At 45.3% G+C, this 18,599-nt stretch overlaps 1 protein-coding gene across 2 annotated transcripts in view; it reads right to left on the bottom strand.

The window, feature by feature from the left end:
- LOC134539799 (uncharacterized) overlaps window positions 1–18,599 on the bottom strand; it is a 67,175-nt gene that overhangs the window by 20,256 nt on the left and 28,320 nt on the right. For both annotated transcript variants that reach the window (XM_063382067.1, XM_063382068.1), the window contains exons 3-9: window positions 9,847–9,917; window positions 7,629–7,726; window positions 6,914–7,047; window positions 6,122–6,343; window positions 5,569–5,789; window positions 5,154–5,478; window positions 2,453–2,497 (exon numbers count right to left, since the gene is read on the bottom strand). In XM_063382067.1, coding sequence (XP_063238137.1) covers window positions 2,453–2,497; window positions 5,154–5,478; window positions 5,569–5,789; window positions 6,122–6,343; window positions 6,914–7,047; window positions 7,629–7,726; window positions 9,847–9,917 — 1,116 coding nt within the window. The remainder of the gene's footprint in view (window positions 1–2,452; window positions 2,498–5,153; window positions 5,479–5,568; window positions 5,790–6,121; window positions 6,344–6,913; window positions 7,048–7,628; window positions 7,727–9,846; window positions 9,918–18,599) is intronic.

Raw genomic sequence — 18,599 nt, 5'->3', positions numbered from 1 at the left:
GGGAACAAACACTCACGACAAAGTTTAGGTTTGGTGATGCACCAACATTATTTTAACAATTGCTGAATCAATCACTTATTTCAAAAATAATACTGCAGGTATTAATTGAGGCCCCAGAAAATTATTAAAACATAAGCAATTTTCACTGTAGTTTCCAGTTTAAGATACAGTAAACATAGAGCATTGGAGTCATAGAACAAATTAATTTAATATTGTTTTAAAATTTCACTTATGAATATTAAAGCATAAGTTTCTACATTTCTCAATATTTGATACAGGTGGAAAAAAACTGTTCTATCATATGACAGAGAACAATGTAGTACATTGGTATTTTAAGTTTTTAACGAATATAATGTATAAGTGATTGATTCAATAATTTGCAATATATATTTATTTTAAATGGCTATGGCGCACCACAATTTATATAATTATTTATTTAAAGAGACTAAAACCTTATGAGTTTTTGTTTTACTGAGAGGTTTTAGAGAACATTCCATGGAATAAGACAAATACCAGAAGCTCAGATGAAACCAAAAGAGACATATATAAGTAAATCAGTTAAAATGACAGTACCAAAAATTAATTTATATAGTGTTTAAATAACATAAATTTGTTACTTTAAAAAAAATTTAACACTGTCACATCATACGGAGTGTTTTATTTACAGGAAAAAAAATTACTTTACAATATAATACACAAGTATGTATTTGATTTTATGATTTAAGTTTTAAAAAGAACACACTTTTAAAAGTCATGAAACAAACTGTGAGGTTAGTTTGGAATATCACAGACTTTGTACCTGCTTTGAGGCGTGTAACACTTAGGACACAGATGTGGGGAATATTTACACGCACAGTTGGTAACACACACTGGTCATGCTGCATGCTGGTAGGAGGCCTGACACTGATCGAGGAGGAAGTGAGACAGTGCTGCCACCTAGTCCGTGACGCACATGAGTTCCTCAAGCCAGATGTAGGCATTAGGACTCTCGGTTGATTATATCATTTATAAAAACAATAGCTTTTATTTAATATACAAGTTTATGTCCATTCTCAGTGTTACTACAAGCTTGAATTCCAAAATTATCTGACATTTACAGCTTTTCCAGATCTGAATCAATGAGTTTCCCCGACCTTCCAGACACACACTAGCCTGCGGCTCACTTGGTGTCGCTTTTTGGGGGGGAAATTCAAATGTGTCATCTCAGAAAAATAAATGCCATTTTAGATGGATATACATGCTCATATAAAATTGCTACAGATTCACAAAGCTATTGAATGTAGGTGATGGAACTTTTATGTAAGCTTTCCAAAATCAGTTTATTCACTTTGTGTTTACAGTAAAAAGACCAGGGTTTCAGGTAAAGGAAAATAAAATGAAATTTTGTGATTAGTAAACGTTTGAGCAGTTTTTGAGTCACCTGAATGTTGGCAGAAAAAATATTTTCGGTTTAATTTTAGTGCCGCAAGAAAAAAATTACAGAAATATTTGGTGATTTTCCTGATTTTTTTCCAGCTATTTCCTGAAAATTTTAATTTTCCTGACATTGTTCATATTTTTCATGTTTTCTGCACCTGTAGCAACCATGAATAATGATAATAAACAAGTACTTCGAATTGAAAAAAAGAAAACCTTGAACAACTAAAGGGATTTCACCCCCCTCCCCCACACCCCCCAAATCAACGCGCTTCGCACCTCGGCCAACTGGAGGCTCGTTGCTGCTGCAAATACGACGGCCAGCACAACCTCTCCCTCAGCAGAGAGGGCAGGGTAGATGCAGCAGTTCCCTTCCCTTTCGTTTTACACTTTTCTCCTCAATACATTCCATAGTAAATTTTCTCCGAAATGAAATATAATGCTGAATTCTAAAAAACAAACATTTACCCTGCTTGTAAATTGTACTCTATTGTGGGACCAAAGCTGGTATTCCAAGACACAAAAATAATGGTTTAGGTGTTGAACATGCTACACCTGTTCCCTAACAGTGTTCCAAGAGCACGACAGGATATGTTGCGTTGGTTTCGTCCAGACGGCTGATCCAGATCTGGCCCACCATCTCATATATATATATATATATATCGGGGGATCTACTGAATGTATTGATATGCCAAATGAAACTTTATGGTAGCAAATCTATTCTGGAATACATTTTGTACACTTTAATGGTCATTACTAAAAAATAATCGTAACACAAAAAGTACTTGAGGAATTTAGAATAACTCCATTTAATTTGTGCGACGGTGATGCTATGTCCAGGATTTTTGTCGTAGCAAGCCTAATGGCTGGTTCGTTCCAGCTGAATCCACGTGACGGTCTCAATTGCCAGCTGTGCGTGATTTTGCAAAATAAAAAATAAAAAAAGTAGAGAATGAACCTCCCTTGTGAGTTGGTATCACTTGGCCTCAATTTTTAAATCAGCAATTTCAAACTGCATTACAACATTCTCACTGACCTGAGACCTTTTGTTCCGCAGCTAACGCATCCCTTCTCGCTCGAGCTGTGAACAAACCAACAAGGTTTATTACATAATGAATGTTGTTTACAATATATATACAAACACATTTCATCAATAAAATCAACATAATATAACTTATTATTCAAATTATTTCTATTTTAAAAATAAAAGATTTTGGTAATGTTTCTAATCAAATATTGTACAAATTTTTTTTGGGTTTAGCATTTTAGCACATAAAATAAAAAAAATCACTTATTTATAGTCATTAGGAATTAAAATATTCGTGTTTGTTTTACAAGAATACTTATTTAAAGTGTGAAACTGTATAGGTATTACCAAACTTGGTACAGATTAATAGAAGCCACTGTTGATAATTTTAGCTTCTTGTGTTAGAGTATCTCTTTCCCTCAAAACTACACAAAACATTTTAATAAAACAGTTTTTTCTTATTTTACTGTTAATATATATGTGCTACACATAAGAAAAAATCTTAAAAGTCATTCATCCATTCAACAAAAAAATCATCTTTTTTTTAACAAAAAAACTACAGTATTTATTCTTGATACAATCTGTAGTTTTAGCAATTTATTAGTATTGATTAAATTTTATTCTGATTTTATGACGTTAAACTATAATAGTTATGTTTAGAGTCCCGTAAAAATGGTTTTATTTTTCCTTAAATTTCGTTTTGAAAAAATCAAATTTCGGTTTTATTTCGCTGTTTTGGTTTTTCATGTTTACTTTAACTTTTGAGAATGGTTTTATGACCTACAAGTTTTGCTTGGCTAAATAATAGTGGCACGGCGTATACTCGTATACTGCACTCTAAAGTCAACACTATTGGCAAATAAAAATTGTAGGCTTGAAACAGCTCGGCACGGCCCGGTGCCGCCTAGCGCGCTGCCTCGGCACGGCCCGGTGTCGCCTAGCGCGCTGCCTCGGCACGGCCCGGTGTCGCCTAGCGCGCTGCCTCGGCACGGCCCGGTGTCGCCTAGCGCGCTGCCTCGGCACGGCCCGGTGTCGCCTAGCGCGCTGCCTCGGCACGGCCCGGTGTCGCCTAGCGCGCTGCCTCGGCACGGCCCGGTGTCGCCTAGCGCGCTGCCTCGGCACAAAATGTCTCAACTTAGTATTTTTTTAATATTTCTTGCTGCTGTTCTTTGTCCCGTTGACGCCGTATTCACTTGCTCTGCGGTCGTATTGCATTTGCTGAGAAGTGTAGTTACGGCAGTTAAAGGTCACTGATTTTGCTTATCAATCGGCGTAGTGCCATGTGTTCATGTTTACGAGTGGTAGAGGTGTAAAAGTAACGAAAAAAAGTGTACCCGTATGTATTCGTTACTATAACAATTAGTACTCGTTACTATCGTGTCGCTACGTTACTCGTTACTTCTGATACCGCATAACATGCAATGTTATGTTGCAGCAACGAATCGAGTCGTATTGCGTACGCGTACAGTATGACGTCACGTAAATAATAATAAATAGAATATAAACAATTAACAATATTTGATAATTAACAGTTTTTGTTAACCAAGAAACAATTAAATCTCATTAGAGCGGTTTTATTATATTATCTCTTTTAAGATAAAAACCAAAAAAACACGTGAAAATACGCGATAATAAAGAACAAAAACATACATATTTCTAATTTGTAAAAAATACTTTCTTATAAACAGTAAAAAACTTGGACGACAAATTTCCATATTATACTTTAACAAACATCATTCTTTGTAACGTAAATTCATCGAATATGCGCGCGCATGCGTAAAACATACGAAAAATGCGAGTAACGAAATCCAGCCGTGTGTAACGTTTCGTTACTCGATACTAGATGGCGCACCCGTTACTCAGTCAGTACCGAATACATACGGTTTGCTACACCTACAGCTCTAACGAGTAGGTTGCCAAGCCAGTCAAACGTAGTTGAAAGCATGAGGTTGTTAACTGTTCAACATGAAAGGAAGAATTAAAATTTTATATTTCTCTACAAGATTAATGTGTAAATACAGCGGGTTGAAAATCATGGCAGCTATATTGTGTTGAAAACATCGCCGGTATTTTTTATTAACTTTGTGTTGATGCTCAGGTACATTTTTCTCTTTTTAATTAGTTTATGATTGCAATTACTGCTTTCGTTTCAAATTGTCATGATTACGTGACGGGAATACTGTAAATCATTATTTACTTTCATTACTACAAAGCGGCCATGTTGGAACTTAGAAAAATGGCGATGTGCCGTCAACGTCGTGTTTACTTGTTTTTCGCGATGTCTTGCATGGGTGGTCTAATTCATTATTATCAGTTTTATTTCTCGATGCTGTGCGATTTCGGTGTTTTGTCGCGAATTAAGGTAAATTGCGGTGTTATTTCGCGATATCGCGATTCGCGAAATTTCCGTGTCTCTAGTTATGTTATATAGTGTAGGTAGCAACTTGCATGTTAAGTAACTTTTTTAGGGTTCATAACATTTCACAGTATTATCTTGTTTCATCATGCTTATAATCATTCATTCAAAACCATGATGCATACATTTACAATGTTACACATGCAAATCACATTTTGAAACAAATATGCTCAGCAGTTTCATTAGCCAACCCAAGTTGTGTAAAGTTACCAACATCAAAATTAAAATTTCAGGAAGGTAAAAAAATTAAAATCAGTTAAAGGAGGCTGCAATGCAAATGTCCGAGCCACGAACCTTGCTTGGAGGTTGACACGCGGATGGAGACGCTGGTCTTCACGTCTTGGACGTCTCCCGGCCGCGTTTCTCTCGAGAACACTTTGCTGGTCCTGGGCTTCTGCGTTGGGGCACCGCTGCTCGGCTCTGGTTCACTCGTGGGCTCTGGTTCACTCTTTGGCTCTGGTTCACTCTGTGGCTCTGGTTCACTCTTTGGCTCTGGTTCACTCGTGGGCTCTGGTTCACTATTCGGCTCCGGTTCACTCTTTGGTTCCGGTTCACTCTTTGGTTCCGGTTCACTCTTCGGTTCTGGTTCACTGCTAGGCTCCGAGCTGTTAGCTTGTCCCTGCGTTGACAAACAATAACTTTCGGACATACTGTTGCGATGCTACTTGACGAAGGAAAGTGGACGTGGGTGTTTGAGTTGTGAGCGTACCGGCGCAGGGAGCAGGTCCCGGAGAGGCGGGAAGGCGCGGCACTCGGCAGTGATGGAGCGCGGCCGCCAGCCCAGGCCGGCGTAGCTGGTGCCGTTCACCATCATCACCACCTCCAGCTCTCCCAGCTCCTTCAGGATCCTCCAGTACAGCCTGAAGGTCGCGCTGAGGTCCTTCCGCGTGTACAGAGACAGGTCCAGGCTGGAGCTCTTCACAGCGGAGCCTGCGTGCACCAGAACAACAGCGACTCATCCCCGTGCTCTGGACCGCTCAAACAAACAGTTGCCCGTTCATCATCATCGGCCCCCTAAACAAATCAATAAATACGTCAACTGTGAAGTAGCACGCGAAGGACTCCCTCACACCACAACTTCTCTGTTCCTTCTGCAATATAATTCAATATTGTACAGGAAAAATGGTTGCTTTATGGACCTAATGTAATGTTTGTTTGAATTTCACTGGATGGATCCTTATAAATTTAATTCAATATCAATTTTAATTAACAGAGAATATAACAATTGAAAACACGAGGGTCATCCCAGCGAGGACACTCACGCCGGGCGCACTTGGGGCCGAACCAGCCCATCTCGCAGTAGCACTGCCTCCGGGGCGCGGAGGTGGCCCGTACGTCCACGCACTGGCCGTGGTCTCCGCAGTCGTTGTCGTCCAGGCACTCGTCGCGGTACTGGCAGCGCGGGCCGTGGTACAGCCGGTCGCAGCGACACTTGGCCAGCAGGTAGCGGCCGTGGCCACTGCAGGTCTCCTTGAAGCGCGCCCCTGCACACGCAACAAGCACGGCCCTCAGTCCCGGAGCAACGCACTGTGGCGCTCAACTGCCAGGGGCACTATTGCCGTGGATATTTACTTCAATATCGTAGTGTTACAATTATGGAGGGCACATGAACTGAATTATTTGTATTGGAAGATACATGTATGTCAGCTATTTAGAAATGTTTTTTTTTTTGTGTACCATCTAACTTGTGATGGTACGGTGATACATACTACTGAATTACGGTTCAAATACCTTCTAGATTGTACATCTGGCAACACTGTCGTGGCCCTGAGGAAACCATGGAGGGAACTCCCCACCTGACCTTGGAACCCCGCCCCGCCCTGTCCGAGCGCCATGAGTCTGAACCATCTTCAGCTGATCGCAACAACAACCCAGTAGGTCATTCGCCCGGGAATATCGTTTCATGTTCGTAGCATTTTTTATCTGTCAGTGAAGTTACTTTTGCTTTTTTGTAATTATACGATCTCGTCAAATGTTTCAAAAGTGTTTTTAATCACAAAACATGTCAAGAAAACCGTCTGGTGCAGTACAAGAACATGTGGCCAGCCACTCACGCGGCAGGATGTCCACGTCGGCGCAGGACCAGAAGCGGTAGCCGGAGGACCACTCCTCCGCCTGGCGCAGCAGCCTGATGGTGCAGTCGTCGCACTGGAAGTCCGGCGGCAGCTGCACCCGGTGCGACTGCGCCCTGCGACAGCACAGCCTCCTGGTCCAGGGCAGGTCACATACAGGCCCGCAACTAGAGTCTCTGGCACCCGGGGCATGAATGGATTCATGTGCCCCCCCCCCCCCATCTCCCCTCTTTTTTTTGCACATACCACACCAATAAAGCGGGGGGTCCGGCGGGGGCCCTCCCACGGAAAAATGGTGCTATTTAAGCATTTTCCATACCTACGTGTAACAGTTTCTGTGCTACTGTAACTTCCATGCATGAACCCACTAGTAGGAATTACAATGCAAGCGATTTCGGCGCCCCCACAGCTTTGCGCCCGGGGCGTATGCCCCGCTTGCCCCCCCCCCCCCCCCCCCCCCCGGTTGCGGCCCTGGTCACATCTCGCCAGCTGCATGAACACCGGCCACTGGAGGACGTTAACGAAAACAATCACTTACAAAAACTTACATAACTCATACACCATAACCAGGCATTTGAACCATTGTGTAGAAAGTTTGCAAAGGGGTTTGTTTTAAAATGTTACTTATGTGAGATGGATGTCTAACTCAGCCAAGGTTAAGGCAGTGAACATGCACGAGGGCACGAGGAGTACTCACGTGACGTCAGTCCTGATGAACTCTGACTGCGAGGTGACGGGCGTGAGGTCCAGCACCGGTCTGTGCAGACTGTCCAGGAGCTGCAGCCGGTAGCCTCCCTGCGACAAGACCCGCGTCTGAGCGCCCCGCGGGACTAACTCGAGCAGGGATCACATCCAGCAGTCTTGTAACCCAGTACTATGGACTCAGCCGTATACTCGGTCTCTTGCTGGAAGTCTACAAGCGGCAGGGTGATGGTGGAGGGCTCTGCGGGCTCACAGGGGCCACCGCGTGAAGTGGCGTAACTAGGACGCCACTGTTCTGGGAGCTTCGGGCGTAGGGTCGACCCTGATGACGCGTGATCCTTCGAGAGGGGTACTGAGGGGTATAAAAGCGGTGACGCCAGCCGCCGAGGCAGTGACGTGAGGAGGGTGAGTGACCCCTTGGCGAGCGATAACCGTACGACAAGCTACGGGCCTCGCGCGCGGAGACTGGGGCATATGAGACTGTGTTGTGTGGCGCGGCTGAGTGAGTATAGCGAGGCAGTGTGTTGGACAGAGGGGCGAGGTAAGAGACGAGCAGTAGAGCCGAGATACAGTGGGGAGAGTGGGCAGTGGACCTTATGAAAGAGAGATTTATTTGTGGACAACCTTTTAAGTGTTTAAATTAAATTAAGAGTGTAAATATTAGTAATTAAATAAAACTGTATTTAATTAATTTTGCTATCTCGTCTGAACCTGTTTTCCCACACGTAACAAAATTGCAAATGAGGGTGGCACAGGGCGCTAAGGTCACACGGCGCGAGCTGCAGTGTCCAGCTGTCCAGTTGTCCAGCTGTCCAGCTGTCCTGGAGCACCTGGGCCCCACTCTCTCACTGTCCCTCGATCAGTCCCCGAGCATATCACAAGTTCGCCGCTCGCTCGTGCAACTTCATTGTCGGAATAAAAATGAACACCCTGTTCCGTGATTTCATACATATTCGATTTTGTAGTGTTTTAAAACAAACCTTTCGTTTCATTTACAATCACCCAGACATGCGAAAAAAAAAAAAAGTACCTCCCGGGGGAGGGGGGAATTAAATAACGGATATTAGCGAGAATTTTACTAGTGCGACAGACCACACCTAACCTACTTTTAGTTAAGCGTGAGGAAATGGTAAGCAGCGCGATCGCGGATTATCCGGGCTGCGACTGGGGTCGGCTCACGCACCGCGGACGAGGAGAAAGCCGGGAGAGTTGGCACGCCTGCGGCACGCGCCGTGACGCAACACGCAGTGGTCACGTGGTCGGCGCGCGGCCGCGGCGTCCCGCCATCTCCGGACCACGCCAGGTGCTACTGCTCCTAGCGCGGTGGCGCGCGGTCTTCTCCCAGTGCACACAGCGGTGACCGTAATGTGCCGGAACGGTCGCACAGGTATAGTTCAAACCCTATGATATTTTTAAAACATTTGAATTTTTCCACAATAATATAACGTTTGAAAAACTTAATATGACTCTTAAAAAACCTACAGACTCTATGCCGTTTTAACGCAATTGATTAGACCCCCTAGCGAGAAATGAACTCTGTCACGTTTTTAAAAATGAACATTTTATAAGAGAAGGAAACACTCTCAAATATTTTTTTTATTTTAAAAATATTGATTCACTGATTTTTGTTTTCGTGTTTTATGTTTGTTTTGGTATGTATGCTCCGTCTGGCGTAGCAGCGCACCAATTAGCACGCTGATTTCTAATCTTGAGTAACTTTAAAACGTTTCAAGTATGAAACGTTCTTCTATGTCTAGCAACCATTACCACATAATGTGAGTGAAGAATCATCATTAATATCGACGGTTTTAGCCAGTATATTTTGGCATCCGTCAGTTTATTGATGCTTGGGGCAAAGCGTATTCTTAAATGTTTTTCTTTAAATAAATTAATGTGTGCGCAGAGTCCACGCGCGACAGAAGTGAAGCTTCTTGCTCATTGTATTATTAGGCGTCGCAGAGGTCGCAGATGAAAAAAAAATATGCACGTATTCGAGCGCTCAAGTATGCTACGTCATTTCTACCTCTCCCCTGCCGTCTCCTCCTCTATCGGTTCCCCCACCACGTGTACCTAGCTATACCCCTCACGCGATCGGGATTTTCATTACGTTCGAAAATTGTAGTCCCCTCAATAAAGAAGTTTCACTTGTAAAACCCACTCGGATGTGATGAAGCACTGTGCTCAGGCAGACACCGTGGCGAGGGGCTACTCACCCGGTGCGGGTAGGCGAGGTGCCACGTGACGTTGAAGGCAGAGCCGGCCAGCAGAGACGTCCTCACCGCGCCTGCAACACAGACACAGCCGTCAACGCCAGCTGTCCTCGCGCCTCGCTCAGACACAGACCGACACAGACCGACACAGGCGGCTGGAGATGGAGCAGCGAGGAGGGCGAGCACCCCGAGACAACTTGCCCCCCCCCCCCTTCCTTTTACAGCCATGGCTGTGTGAACTTGGGATTCTTTACTTCCATTGTAGCCAAGGAAGACGCATAAACAACTGTAGCTAACCGTGTGTGTGTGTATACTTGCGTGTAAACTATTCCTTGGAGAGAATCCCCACACATATTTGAAGTATGATCTCCCTGACTTTTCCATAGCACGATCGTCTCATGCACTATTGTGAACCAGAAGGGTTGGAAAACATGGCGGTCACGTCTTGTGCGCGCGACCTGCTGTTGCCGTGATTGAGGCGGTGCTGCGCCTGCACTCGGCGGATAGGCAGCCCCGCAGCGCCGCGGTACTGCGGGTTGCCTGACCGCAGGGTCGCAGGCGCACCGCTCATTCCACCGCGAGTCAGTGTCCGGTCACAACTCCCCGTGTTCCCCTTCACAGCCCACACACAGGCCTTTTATTACTATACTAGCAGGTTGTCATGTAACAGACACTTTAATTTAATAACGAAGGGGTGTTACACTTACGTAGCTGTGTTTCAAATGTTACTGTATTTCTACACATTCATTTTTCTATTTTATACACATTTCTATAGAGTACACTAATATTTTTTGTGCTTCATTATACGCTTGTCTCCACGGTATACGTATCACTTTGGCGTTACAGAGTCAGTCAGTAATGAGTGCAACTATATATAGGATTTTGAACATTCTGTCGTCAAATTAAGGCATCACTTATTCACAGTAAAATAGTTATGTCTGAAAAAAGCTGCCATGGTGACAGAAAAAAAAAGTTTCTATTGCGTTTAGTTTATAAATAACTCACATCATTTATTGACTTGCGACACGATTATCGTAAAATAAAAGCTTGACACGACCGCGTTGATGTTAGTCGAGTCTGCGATCTTGTAACACAATTACGGGTGTAATACGCGATGACTGAGTAGCACCGAGTGCCCGCTGTGTGCTTATCGGAGGCCTGCAGACCTGCCCCCCCCCCCCCCCCCCCCCCCACCCCCAGCCTCTGGGCTCCAGCAAGCACGCGCGCGCCGGTGTCTCGCGAGAGACAACCCAGGCTACAGCCCTGTGACGATGCAGGGCCGAGTTTCGCCCTCTGAACCCACTCCAGATGACCAGCAGGGCTCAGCCGGGGGCCATGTGCTCCTCGGGGTCCGTTCAGCAAGAACAACATCTACCGCTTGGCAAGAGCGGGATGTAGCGACGTGTGGCGAAGGGCGCGGGCCAGCCAGTGACGCACGTGGGCGCAGACACAGGCCTCATCGCGCATGCGCGGAGCCACGCCGCGGTCTTTGTTCCCGCGCGCCACTCCCCCCGCCCAGCTCTCCCTGCAGTCTGCATTGTCCCCGCCCACGGAGGGGCGCGACTCAGCCGCCCAGTGCGGCCAGGAAGACATGCGCGCTTCAGAAAAGAAGAAAAAAAATAGAGCCCGTGTAATTCAGTACACGTCATAGAAGTGAAACTTTTGCGGCAATTGAAACCTCGACTCGTAAGTATATCGTAATAGATATAACGGTAGAGAGAGAGAGGGGTAATTCTTTTAACCTCCATGGTAGCTTTAAACGTTTAACGCAACCTTGTTGGAAGTCGCATTAGAAGTTTCACTTCAAAAACATTGAAAATATTTAACAACAACTTCAGTGAACAAGTAATTTTACAGACGTTATTTGTTCAGAATCTATGGAATAGTGTGTAAACGGAGGGGCAACAATTATACTTTGGAAATTTTTTTGACAACGTTGAATTATCTCGGCGGCACTGAAATAAGCATGACTGACGTGTGCAATTTTTTTTTTTTTCGCGATTGAAAATGAAGTCATGATTTTCGACGCGACGGCCATCTTGAAGCACCTACGATGCGCCGAGTCCGTGGCGCGGTTTGCCCTTGCCTCGACTGTTTTCAAATCATCCTTCTCGGAAATGTTCACGCACCCTGCAACAAGCTGTCCGGTAAAGTGATGCGGCGTGTGCGAGTACAGAGTGATGCTGCTGTGATGGAGGGAGAACTGCAGAGTGATCACGCAGCTACAAGGCTGCTCAGTTCTCGCAGCTCAGTGAGGGAAGAACAGCCGGCGACCACGGCGAACACACGGGCATGGCGCATGTCGCATTGGAAGGTAAATGTGTTGTATGAAATAAACTCCGAGCCTCGACGGACCCGACCGAACCCAACACCCTACAAGCAGCCACGCCAGCCTGGGACAGCCAATCGCCTCGCGCCCTCAGTGTCCTTAACTGCATGTCCTGCTTCTGTTTGTCCAGTAAACAGGATCAGGTATTACCTTAGGTTTACCAAGAACTCAGTATAACATATCTATACTTAAATAATTACCATAAACAATTAAAATGGCGGCAAAAATATAAATACCACAGATATGAGATGTATTATGGTTCACAATGACAAAACAACCTTTCTGACACAGATGGCAGTTAGATAGCTAACTTATGTTATTATTTAATATTTCTACAGAATTTCAAATGATAAAAAATGTCAGTGTACTAATTACACCCCAGGCGTCACAATTTCACCCCAGATTACGGTATATAATGTAAAACCTGTGTAAAAGTTTTGTATATTATATCAGACCAACATATCGAAAATATCGATATAAATCAATCTAAAGTCCGATATATCGAGGTGTTGAAAAGTTTTGCCACCCCTAGCCGGGAGGTTCATATCCAAAGTGTTAGGCTTATGTTATTTCGACTACTTGACACTAATTGCTTGGCAACCGAGAATTAAACTGTGCAAGAAACAATCCATGCTGTTTTGTGATAGAAAATCATGTTCTGTATAAATTAGTAGGAGATGCAACGTTTCCGGTATGCCACACCACAACGTAAAGTGAATGAACTCTCGCTGGCTTGTTAGCCATGCTGCTGCTACGTCGTGAGAGCCGGGACTGAGTCCGAGCCGAGGTCGGCCGAGAGCTCCCGAGAACGCACGAGTGGACCGGTCGGGGGTCTGCTTACGCAACCCTGCGCGGCCTTCACAGTCACTCGTCAGCATAAACACATACTTCACTGGAGAAGAATCCCGTCCACAGATAATCCAGCCTTTGTCTAACTCTCTTATTGTTTGAATATGTACTTATTAAAACGTAAATACACTGTATTTGTAATATGGTAACTTGTTATTAAGTATTACACTCTCATTATAATCAATACAAAAAAATATATAATATTAAAATACGTGTTATGTTTCACTATCAAAACCCAACTTGTCCACGACGTGTTTCATACAAAACTCGACATATCCAGATGCTTTCGTTTTGTTATAAAAAGAAAAAACCTGACATGTCCACATTTGTCTCTTTATTATCTGCAAGTAAATTGTGTATTAAATTATTACCAACCTTAAATCAATAAGCAATAACTGATGCCTATATTTACAATTTTTTTTTACTGATGTTTTGCTACAAGTTACAGGTTTTATCTCGAAATAATTTAAGGCGTACTTATCAAGTTTCGCACGAATACTCCTAATATATAAGTTGGAAAAAAAAATTTGGATGTTAACACTATGTCAAGAATTGAAGACCATTATTAGTTCGTTTTCTGTGAATTTTGGAGCGCAATAGCTTCATGGTGTTCCGGCTCCTAGTTCACTATATCGACTGCGCTGATGTATCGATCGCATCGCCCTGATCGCAGTCCCGGGGCGAGGAGACTGCCGGAGGCGGCCTCGTTATGAAACACACAGAGTCGGCGCCTGGGAAGGGATATCAGAGGTGGTTACGTGGTGCGTGTTACGTGTCGCGCTGTTCGCACGCGGCGGGCCGCTGGGAACACGCGCTGCCTCGGGCTCGGCTGCTGGCACAGCTGCCTGCAGACCTGGGCTCGGTGTTCACGCAGCGCTTGCCCAAGCGTGCCAAATACCGCGCGTGCCAGCTCGCAGCGCTGGGGCCTCGCCCACACTGGCATCACCTCCAGGATAGACTCCGAGATACCCTACACACTCGAGCCTACCGACTGGCAACTGTCATTGGCTCTGAGTCCTTCAGATAAACTGTGAGCCAATCACAGAAGTTGTATAAAGGTACGTGTGTTTGGACTCTAGCACATCGCAGAAATGAATCCGCGAATTTTTCCGGTCTCTAAAAGTAGGGTTTTTTTTTTTTTTTTTAAGTTGTCACTGGTCGTTACCACTGGCGGGTTACATAGAAGTGATTGGACAACTACTTCTCCTGGTTCACAACTGGCTCAGGGTTGTCACGATCACTGTAGTCCAATCATAAACTTGAAGCAGATGCTTCAAGTCTACTTCATTCACAGTGAATCCGAGAAATACTCGTGGCTAGAGACCTGAAAAATTCGCGGGTTCATTTCGCGATAGGCCAGAATCCAAATACATTTGCCTTTCTTGCTGCATCAGTGATTGGGCCACAGTTTATCTGAAGGACTATGGACCAATGAAAAACGTTCGACAAAAGAAGTATCGAATCACAAGCTTCCCAGTTAACACGTGTCACGAGTTAGTAGCCAATCAGCAGGTGTAATCTGCACAAGTACATAGAGGATCATGGAGTCTATCCTAGAGGTCATTGAAAACGCGAATTTTTCCGGTCTCTACTCGTGGCTGTAGTCGTAAATAGAAACTAATAATTTTCGCGAAGTAACCTGATCGCTCACTGGGCTGCAATAATGTATGCCTACGCTAGCGATTTTTTTTTTTTGTAAATGGCGTCTGCAAGAGAAGCCGGTGCTCTAGTTGGCCGGGCCATTCACGGTGCGTTTGATCTCGCACTGGATGGCTATGGTTGCTGACAGTAGACATGCGCCTGAAATAAACCCAGACAATACTACACAGTTTTAACACAGAGCTAGCCTGGAAATATTTTCCCGAGAACTACATGGCTCTGGTCGTCAGGAGAGAAGCGAGTCGATGCCGGCCAGCAGCTAACCTCAGCTAACCTGCCAACGCCCTCGACCTTGTGCAACTCCTGCGATTGGACCAGACGCGGTCTCTCCGAGTCCTCGTGATATTCCTCGCCAATGGCGGGCCAGTAATCAAGGCCAGGAGCTCTGGTGCGCCTGTTGCCGCTGAAGCCGCGACGAGAGAATGAACTCTGGGTTCGACCACAGCTGCCCGCGGCCAGTAAGGGCGACCTGCAGTGGCGAGTCAAGTGTGCTGGCGTCCTTGTGGCCGGCGCGAGAAAGACAGTCCCGGCTTGCTGTCAGCTTCGTTAAATATTTTTTTCTAACCTAACTAAAACTAAGTGTATTTTGGAGGGGTCCGGGTTAGGGAGGGACCTAGGTGCGTCTCAGGCCGAAGCCTATACGCCTAGTCATGCTGGGATTAGCCATGCAGGAAGAGGGTCGCATGCATCATGAGCTAGGAAGGGATTGGCCAGCCATGGCACCGATTGGCGCCATGACTAACTCCCCTCACTCTTAAATCTAGACTATAACTAGAGATAGGTTGGGCCCAGGTAAAACCTGCATAGACACAGGGAAAACCCTCGGCACATTCATGCGGGATGCAAATTGGCATGCATTACATGTAGGAATTTACAGGAGACAGAGGATGGTCTGGATGAAGTGTTGGACAGAGTAGAAAAGCGTCTACCATGCGGGGGTTGGGCACTTGGACTCGTGGTCCGCTCTGAATTTTATTGGTATCTGGAATATTTGACCAGGGACGCAAGCGCCCCTGGTGGTGAGTGGTTACACTGACCACTCACTCCGCCGCCAGTCAGCACCTAAAAAACTACGAAACTATCAGCTTCGTTACAGCGCGAAGCTCTAGCCGAGCACACTCTATGTGTCCGTCCTTCAGGCTCTTTGCCAGCCCTCTCGGCCGAGAGAAGGCCATCAGTGCGGTCCATGAGAAATGCTGAAACGAACTATAAGTATCTGTATTACTATTACAGACCCGGAAATTTCGCGGAATCCCTAGGCGTCAGGCTGAAAATTCAAAACCTTGCGTTTGCTATATCAACGTTTGGTTTTCCATTGGCTGATTTTTAAGTGAGAACCTACTGATTCGCTTACTTCTCTCCTATCCGGGCATCATTGTGAAGCTTTAGACCACATGAATCCACGAAACATCTGCACCTCCGATGAGTTGAGCCTGGAAAAATTCGCAGATTCATAGCTAGACTTCAAACACATTTACCTAGAGTTGCTTTAATGATTGGAAAACAGTTAATTGGAAGGACTTTGAGTCAACAAAAGAAGTATCCCAAGTAACGAGTTAGTATCCGATGACTAATGACTGGTAAAGAGTAGGGCCATGCATATTTCGCGAAAAGATTTCGAGACTATTAAAAATTAAAACCTGTAGCATCGTCTGTGTTTCGTGATTGGGTGAATTTCTTCCAGGTACATGTCGATTGTCACCACACCAGTCACCGTAATTCATTGCTAGGGACCTGAAAAATTCGCGGTTTCGATGACCTCCAGGATAGTCTACACAGTCCTCTGTACACTCGGGCAAATAACGCCAGTTCGTTGGCTGCTGACTTGTGAGTCGTCTCAACTGGTGTTTGCCCGAGATTCGTTACTTCTTTGGTTGAGGGTTTCTCATTGGCCCAGAGTCGCCCAGACGAACAGTGAGCCAATAGAAAGAGCAGCTTAAAGGTATATGTGTATGAATTTTAGACTATCGCAAGATGAATCTGCGAATTTTTCCGGTCTCTATTCATTGCGGAAGCAAATGCGTCCTGTGTGGCTCGGTAGAATAAGGCAACGACTTCTTTCTCAGACGGCCGCCAATCACAAGGTATACCTTGCTGCAGTCTAATAGACGCCCCTACTAACGAGCAGCTGCACACGGAGGGTAGAGGAGTCCCTGCCCATGAGCGGGTGAAAGGGGCGCGCGGGGGTCTGGAGCCGTGACCACAGTCGTGCTTTCTCCCGCGCCCGGGCAGCGCGGACGCCATCCTGCATTACCTCTGATTCATTTAAGTATTGATAAGGGAAACTTCTTTACATTGCCTGCATAAAGTCCAATTATCGAATACTCCATTATCTTTCCCGTGTTTCAGCGCCTCTGCCCGCAACTAATACCTATCGTTTGTTTTTGTATCGTTGACCTTGTTAAGGCACGGCTGAGATTAACAGTGCCTACTCGTAACTGGCTTGAACAAGTATATGCTTCCGGGTAATAACTGCGTGGATTTCCCAGAATGACTAGAACTCTAACAATTTCATCAGCTTACAAACACACTCAGACACTCTATTTGAGTGCACCCTGTGCCTTACCGTCGACCAGTTTTCAACAATCGCCGAGGTTGTGGAGGTTAAGCGTTATTCCGGAAGGTACATGAGTCAAAATGGCGACTATTCCTCTCAATGCAGATGTAAGCCAGGTGACGTGCCGAGCTGACGCGGTGCTTGCACGTGACATACACACGTGCGGGGCGGCATGGCGGATCAGGACTAGCCAATCAGCGCTCAGGAGTGAACCTTTGAATATATATACTGTATAGAAGTCGCCAGCCCAGGTTACAATTTCTAATACGGTTTTGAGGTAGTTGGTTAATTCACCGCCGCAATCGCCACCATCTCCAGGGCATCGACTTGTGGTGGTCCCTAGCGGATAAGTGTCGAACTCTTCAAAAACCCCTTCCCCCTCCCGTTGAACGACCTCGGGCTGCAGTGAATGATAGGTGGGGGGTGCGGGGAATGACAGCGGGCGACAGTGCTGCGCTCTAACGTGTAAATAACAACTAAGACGATACAGGGCGTTACGGCAGCGCACTGCAGCGGTGAAGTTCCCAAGCTGCTCATCATACGCTTCTGAAAAACGTAGAGTAAATCCTATCCACTCGCGACTTCTATACAGTATATATATTCAAAGAGTGAACGGAGTGGCCAGTCGGGCGCAGGCGATGAGATCCGCCTCTAGGCGGTTGTCTGCTCTGTGGCCGAGGCTCGACATTCCTGGCGCAGAGGTGACTCGGAGGCGTGGCCTTGAGGCTGGCAGCCCATTGGCCGGCCTTGGCCCGCTCTTGCCGCGCGCTCGTCGCCGGCCAATGAGAGGCGACACCGCTCCTCGAGCCGTGGAGCCTAGCCCGGATGACACAGTCAGCGAGTGTTTCCACAACAATTATGTTGCACCAACCTGACGAGATGAAGAAAGAAAATAAATACCAGCATTTTACTTGACTGCTGACAATCATTTTTGCCAACAATTGCACAAAAATAAACTTAAACATAGCCGGTCTTGTACTTGTTCCAACTAACAACATATTAGAACAATTAGTAATGTAATAGCTAACACTATGAATTTTGTGTTCGTATTTGGCATCTTTGGTACTGAAAAAAAAAAAACCTGTTGAAGGTTTTGAAGTTTTTCTTTGTCGCGAATTTATAATTATTAATGTGATTGTTTCCGTGGTTAACTGCCGCTAACTCCAGACCACGCTCGCTGAGACGCCACAGGATTCCTTCCTCAGTCTCGACGGTGCTGTGTTTCCGGCCCTAACTATATTATAATAAATTTTATTTTATATTTTTTTTTTACACTTTGACTACAATTCACTAAATTAAACAGGAAAAATTAGCACTCACAAAAGCAATCTTGTGTGTGAGTGCACCTAGTCACTTTATTCT

The sequence above is a fragment of the Bacillus rossius genome, chromosome 16, assembly GCF_032445375.1.
Source record: "Bacillus rossius redtenbacheri isolate Brsri chromosome 16, Brsri_v3, whole genome shotgun sequence".
Lineage (NCBI taxonomy): Eukaryota > Metazoa > Arthropoda > Insecta > Phasmatodea > Bacillidae > Bacillus > Bacillus rossius.
The sequence above is the reverse complement of the archived record's forward strand: the minus strand, read 5'-3'. Positions and strand labels throughout refer to the sequence as shown.